Genomic DNA, 7,522 nt, shown 5'->3' on the forward strand with positions numbered 1-7,522 from the left:
ATCGGTATCGGTCAATACCGAACCCTAGGTATCGGAATCGGTATCGGAGGCGAAAAAGGCAGATCGGAGCATCCCTAGAATATATGTCAACTGCCTCAAACTTAAATCTTTTGCCGAATAACAAACTTTCAGAGTGCTTTAATGAATGAGTGCATTAACTTTATTCAGACATTATTTAGGTCAACTGCCTCAAACTTAAATCTTTTGCCGAATAACAAACTTTCAGATTGCTTTAATGAATGAGTGCATTAACTTTATTCAGACATTATTTAGCTAATCTACTGTGCATTTAAATGAGACATTTAAATGGATTAAAAAGATTTAGCTCTTTTCACATTAGATAATTGCAATAATTGCACTGAGGCACAGGTTGATTTCTGCTAGAGGTGCAATAATCAAAATTGTAATTAAAAAATAATTTCATATATTTGCATTGGATATGAATGGTTGATTTCATATGCAGCACCATAAAAAATTTATTGTTTTCTGTTTGAGCATCTCTGACTCCTAGACAGTGCCAAGACTTAATTAAACTTATCCAATTACTGCTGAAATTGGATTTGTTTCTGTTTAGCTGTACTATACCCTGGCGAACCCTATAAATTTATTTACCTCTCTATGGTCACAAAATTAACTAACAGAAAATTGAGTCATCCATCTTGCTTGAGTGTAGTGCTCACACACCGGACCTGGTCTATTAAAGTCAGTGTCACTGAATGGTGTCAAATGTTTCCCTGAGTTACAATTAACCAACTAAAGGGAGTGTAATGGACGCCCACCATTTAGTTGGCAAACAGGCACTGAACAGAACACATCGGTGTCATAAATAACCAGGCATTGTCAAATAAAGGAAAATGAATTAATAACGGCTTCAACCCTCTTAAGCTTTACAAAAAAAGGCTCATACACTGGCTGGATGCAGTCACATTTGACCGGGAACAGTAAGAGTGTAAGAGTCTGGGTCATTTAGATTTGTGTAAATTTATCTTCTTTTGAAACTCCACTACAGTAAAATAAAATATTAATAAAAGAAAGAGAGAGAGAGAATCTAGGTGCAAAGCTTTCTTTCTATGCATCCACCTGTTGCGTAAGAATTTTAGATTTTACGTTTATAAAAAATAAACTTGGAAATTTATTTAGAGATTATCAAACTATTATTTGGTAAGTTTGGTATATATTTAATCATTCTGAAGCTTCATTTTTGCTGCAATGCTCACAGTCAGACTGAGGATGCCATTTTTTATATAAAAAAATGGCTGAACAGCTTATAAGGGTTACAGAACATGTTACAGGAATACAGAGCATGTGTCCCAGGTTTGGCTTGTCGAATCAAAATTTAAAGTCAGAACATTTTATAATATTCCTTTAAAATAAGTCTCCATATATTGTAGAGGACCTCAGAGGTAAAGGAACTGAGTTTTGGGACATTGATTTTACACAGGGACAGTTAGATATTCTGCTGAGGACATCACAGCCACAGTGTATGACGGCTCAAGAGGCAAGGCGCATGTAACTGAATTTGTCAGAGCTTGTCCTTATGTTCTTACCAGATGGAGCAGAGATCCTCCTGAGGAAATCACTGTGTTCAGGTCAGCTCCCTCCTTCAGCAGCCTCAGCACTGGAACAAAAGAAAAGCATGGGGGGATGAATATATTTGCAAAATGAACACTTCATCAAATCTCAGCGACCCTCTCTGCACACAAACACATAGTGAGGAAATATGATGAATTGGTAGAATCTCTACATACACTGGAGTCACATACTGGCTCTGTTCCAAAACCTAGTGTGCTGCCTAGCTGTCTACAGCCTACACAGGCAACAACCTTATAAGGCCACATTCTTATGGAAAAGGAACCTCACAAATGAAGTTATAACACTCTACATAGACAGAAACAAGGTTTTAAATCTGTATTTAACCTCAGAATGATCTCAAAGCAAGTCTGATTTTGTGGTGGCTGTGCTTTAAAAATTAAAGTATTATAATCGTAATTCAAGTAATGAAGGATTTCTTTAAATAGGGTAACTTGTAATCTGTAACTTACTACTTTTCCAAAGTAACCTTCCCATCACTGGTCATTATGCATCATTATGCACTGTTATTACTATAGTAAGTACATGTAGCATTTTACAAGGACACTGCAAGTGTTACCTAGAATTTTTATTTTTGGGTGACTTGTCCCTTCACTTCTCCATTTACTTGACAGCCATGGCTGTGGCATGTGTGTTCCCAAACGTCAGTGTGATGGATGGCTTGGAGGCTGAATGGGTGAATCTCCGAGATCACTCAGCAATCCCCATCAGGAAATTGAACACTGGCCTGGATTATACAGAGCTGCCAACCCAGGCAAATAAAAATGAATGAAGATCCCAGAGAGGAAATGAGGCAGGGTGTAAGGCTTGTAAAGGACACTGTCTGATGTACGCCAAAGCAATCAAGGGCTATTCAGCGATAAAAGGTTTACCATGCAATGTGCCAGATTAGTTTGATGCATCTAATGACCATTTTTTGTTGATCTTCACAACACAATGGTGGGCTGTGCATCTTTGCAAAGCCATTGCAAAACATGCAATCAATGCTAATCGCACACACCTACCAAGTCTTCAGGTCTTTGGAAAGATGAGCTCCAACAGATCAATATGTCTTAAACTAGGTAATAAATCTAGTATGTACCTGAATGATTTCTGCACATGACACACATATGTGCTCGATTCATTATTTGCCAGGACAGAATGAAGGTTAATTACAATGGTAATTATCATAGGATCAAGCTGGTTATAAAGCCCTACCCAAGCTTTAATATTATGACCCTCACAGGAGTGGTTACCACCTCAAACAGATGTGCTTCAACACAGCTGGAACGAGAGGTTAAGTAGTCGGCCCACGGTTCCACAGCCTGTTTATTCAGGCTGTATACCTATTTACACATGAGAACATGCCCAGTCTGAGTAGCTGTGGTGAGGTAGAGCAGTTCATGCTAATAATACAGTCTACACTCATTCATATTTATGAGGTGTTATGGCGATCTGACTCAGCGATATGCATGGCTGGCTCGTTTGTTAAGCCCGATAACGCTGAATGCTGAAAACATCTATGCAACCTCCATTATGCTTTGCGCAACAAGAATCCAATAAAAACCAACTATCCTCACACTATTGTAGCAATCTAAAACACCACCCTGGACAACGTACTACTACAATGACTGAATATAATAACATTCGAAACGGCTACTTAATGGAATCTTTTTTTTTCTCGAAAGAATTGATTTGCTTCTAATACAAAAACATTAGTCCAATCAACTTCAATCAATGCTGTTCACATAGAATCCAACGCTCAGACCTATTATTAATCAGCCTATCCGATCTGCAGTCATTAGCAGTCAGCGAGCTTAATTAATTTCCCAAGTCTCTTTGCTCTAATGAGTACCAGAAAAGTTTTTCGCATACTCAGGGCAAATTCTTCAGCATGTTTCCGTTCCTCTAGGGTAAACAACGATTTAACTTTCCGTAGGCTCAGTGCAGTTTGAGTTGCTGATGGGATGGAAATGGCCACCCTTTGAGAAAAACCCAATCAACATATTAATGCAACAATCTTCATTATCTCACCACAGTTTGGGCAATATTACACCTGATTTCTGCTTTCCACCTGCCACCAAATGAGATTGTGTTCCTGTATTAAAAGGGTTAGTTCACCCAGACATTAAAGTTCTGCCCCAGGGCACATTTTGATACTTTTTTGACACAGTAATGGATAGAAATTGTCTTCACCTGCAGTATAGAGCCAATCCCCAGCTGTAAATGCAATAAAGAACTGCTTTATCCTTGAGAAATGATAGAAGATATTGCAAGTTTTGTTTCCTGCAATGGATTGTAGGTAAATATCTACCTCATTCAGCACTCTTTGTTTACTGTCTTATAAAATCCTGTTTCCATTTTGTTGTGAGATACCACTGCAAATGATTCAGCGCATAAATTAACTGTCTGAATGGATCCAACTGAAATCACAAATACTTTCAGAGCTTTTTGCAAACTCATTTAACCGATGAGGTCAGTAGCAGCTCATCTGCAATATGGCGTCAATAGTCTGATTTTAAACAGCTAACAAACATACATGATATGACTGCTGAAATATTGTCAGAGAAAAATATTCTCAGGTCTGTACACATGTTCGCCATTCTCAGACAAGGATCAGACAAGGAGACACTGTGGTATCTTATTAGAGCGTGTGCCCCAGTAAAGAACACAAGTCAAGTCAAGTCAAGTCACCTTTATTTATATAGCGCTTTTAACAATACAGATTTTGTCAAAGCAACTGAACAGCATTAATTAGGAAAATAGTGTCAATAATTCCATTTGCGCTCAAGACTACGAGTTTTTTTCTTGAGAGAATGGGTATTACTGTTGTACCATGGCGCAGTACGTTTTTCTCTAACCTTTTTCAATTTGATGGGGGCAACAGCTTCTAATGTATTAGAGAAGATAGTGCCCATGTTGCTAGTTATTTCGTCTAGTTCATGTGTACTTATTGGTACACAGAGCAGTTGAGATAAATCAGGCAGGTTATTTGTGAATCTGTCTTTGGTGGCTGGAACAATAGTTCTGCCCGGACGCAACACAACACAAAATCAGAAGTTCATCAGAATGTCCAGGCTGCTCTTTTCCATTCAATAATAGCGAATGGTCACCAGGTGCTATTAGCTCAAAAAAAGCCTCATAAAAGTATCATAACAATGGTCCATACAACATGTACACCATATTCACCATATTCTGAAGTCATACAGTAGCTTTATGTGAGGAACAGGCCAAAATGTAAATCATCATTCACTGAAAATCCTGCTTGGATAGCCATGGCTACCACTGACTGTATTGGAAAATTGGCTCCTTTGGTGCTCCACACAAGAAAAAAAATAACAGGTTTCAGAAGGTGATGATCACAGAATTTTTCATTTTTGGGTGAACCGTCCCTTTACAAAGCTGTTCAGCAATTGGCCCGGAATGATATATTTAGCAATAACAGTGCTTAAAGGGTTAGTTCTCCCAAAAATGAAAATTCTGTCATTAATTACTCACCCTCATGTCGTTTCAAACCCGTAAGACCTTCGTTCATCTTCAGAACAAAAATTAAGATATTTTTGATGGAATCTGAGAGCTGTCTGACCCTGCATAGACAGCAACGCAACTGAAATGTTCTCAAAGTATTCTCGTAGCTTCATATAATTGCGGTTGAACCACTGATGTCACATGGATTATTTTACCGATCTCTGCTACGTTTCTGGACTTGGGAACATTTCAGTTGTGATGCTGTCTATGCAGGGTCAGACAGCTCTCAGATTCCATCAAAAATATCTTAATTTGTGTTCCGAAGATGAACGAAGGTCTTACGGGTTTGAAACAACATGAGGGTGAGTGATTAATGACAGAACTTTCATTTTTGGGTGAACTAACCCTTTAATGTTTGCATGAGCACAAGACTATAATTTACAAAATGGTCCACTTAACCATGGAGAAAATGGGTTAACTCTGTGTAGTCATTAGAGGACAGAATTTCTGCTGACTGCAAAGAGAGAAAACAACCTGTGCATGTTAACATGGAGCTACAGAGCCTGATGAGCACATCTGTTAGATGGTCCGACTGCAGGCATTAGAGGAAACACCAGAGACCACCCGCCAGTGTGTTAGGCCTCTTTACCGACCGCAAGTAAACAGAGGTCAGCAGACACACTTAGCCCATAAGGTGTCTTTGCACAGTGGTCAGAATCATGCTGTGTTATTGAATCCGCTCAAGTCAATGTGGAGTATTACTGGTGGAACCAATTTCAACTCATTTGGGTCAAATGAACCATTAGGCCTAACACACTGTTATCATAACTGGCCATTTACAGGACTCAAATGGAGCAGATACAGACAGTCTAATATTCACATCAGCAACTCCGGGATGAAACTGAACATTTGGAAGCTCCGGTTTATTGGAATGAGCTCTGTTGGCACTCATATGATAAGGCTAATATGTGTTTTCCTCTGCGTGGTTGATAATCTCTTGCATTTCCTATGACTTGATGTTGGGAGCAAGAGTGGGCGAAATTCAACCTGTCACGGGAAAATGGGAAAACAGCTGTTGAAACCATATGTGGCATTTCCATGGAAACCAGGCATGGGGAAAGGAGAGGATGAGAGAGGAAAAAGGAAGATAGTAGGAGATGAGAAATTAAAAGATAAGGAATATGGACAACACGCAAATGCTCTCGTTACTTTTGGATGCCACAGACCGCTCGATAATGTTCTGAAGGATTCCTAAAATATATGGACAGTTACGGTATATTTATTTTCACATATAAATACTTATTTAAACTGCAAAAAAATAAATTATTATATATATTTATATATACACACACACACACACACACACGTGTTCAAATGTTTCAGGTTAGTAATTCTTTTAATGTAAAATCTGTAACACAGTGAAATATTACTTTTAAAAAAAAATACATTTTTAAATGTAATTTATTCCTGTGATGGCAAAGCTAATTTCAGCAGTCATTACTCCAGTCTTCAGTGTCAAATGAACCTTCAGAAACCATTCTAATATGTTGATTTGCTGCCCAAGAAACATTCATTATAGTTAGTAGTAGTAGTAGTAGTAGTAGTTGTAGTTGAAGTAGTAGTTTTAAAAACAGTTGTGCTGCTTAATATTTTTGTGGAAACCTTGAATACATTTTTAAAGGATTATTTGAATAGAAAGTTAAAAAACAGCATTTATTAACAACTAATAGATCATTTTTGTAGTGATTTAAAAATGTTTAATGTCATTTTTTTATAAATTTAATGCATCCTGGCTGAATCAAATTTTCTATACCACAAAATAAAGAAATTTGGTACATTTCTTCTTATTCTTATTCCTTTAAAATCTGATTTTTAAAAAATCACCTGAGTTGAAGGCCAAAGAGTGAATAGGACAGAGTAAGGGGCGATTATTAGACTAGAATGGTTCTAGTTGCCTCATGTATGTGGGGGTTGTTGGTCTGTGTATGGCTGCGAGTTTGAGATACGGAGGACTTTGTCGCTAAGGATATTGTGCCAGATATGCAAACAAACTAGGGCTGCACGATAAATCGCATGCGATATTTAATGCGATCCTGGCTGAATCAAATTTTCTATACCACAAAATAAAGAAATTTGGTACATTTCTTCTTATTCTTATTCCTTTAAAATCTGATTTTTAAAAAATCACCTGAGTTGAAGGCCAAAGAGTGAATAGGACAGAGTAAGGGGCGATTATTAGACTAGAATGGTTCTAGTTGCCTCATGTATGTGGGGGTTGTTGGTCTGTGTATGGCTGCGAGTTTGAGATACAGAGGACTTTGTCGCTAAGGATATTGTGCCAGATATACAAACAAACTAGGGCTGCACGATAAATCGCATGCAATATTTAATGCGCATCTTGTCAGTAAAGCAGGTTCTGTAATCAGCAGTAAATCTCCATCACCTGCTTTCAGATGGAGCAGCATTTAATACACAGAGCCGTAGT

At 38.0% G+C, this 7,522-nt stretch overlaps 1 protein-coding gene across 1 annotated transcript in view; it reads right to left on the reverse strand.

The window, feature by feature from the left end:
- Window positions 1-7,522, reverse strand: part of LOC107688718 (unconventional myosin-XVI-like) — a 218,296-nt gene that overhangs the window by 164,960 nt on the left and 45,814 nt on the right. Inside the window, exon 3 of the mRNA XM_016486454.1 lies at window positions 1,548-1,618. Coding sequence (XP_016341940.1) covers window positions 1,548-1,618 — 71 coding nt within the window. The remainder of the gene's footprint in view (window positions 1-1,547; window positions 1,619-7,522) is intronic.

The sequence above is a fragment of the Sinocyclocheilus anshuiensis genome, unplaced genomic scaffold (genome assembly GCF_001515605.1).
Source record: "Sinocyclocheilus anshuiensis isolate Anshui unplaced genomic scaffold, SAMN03320099.WGS_v1.1 scaffold9, whole genome shotgun sequence".
In the NCBI taxonomy this organism is placed as follows: domain Eukaryota; kingdom Metazoa; phylum Chordata; class Actinopteri; order Cypriniformes; family Cyprinidae; genus Sinocyclocheilus; species Sinocyclocheilus anshuiensis.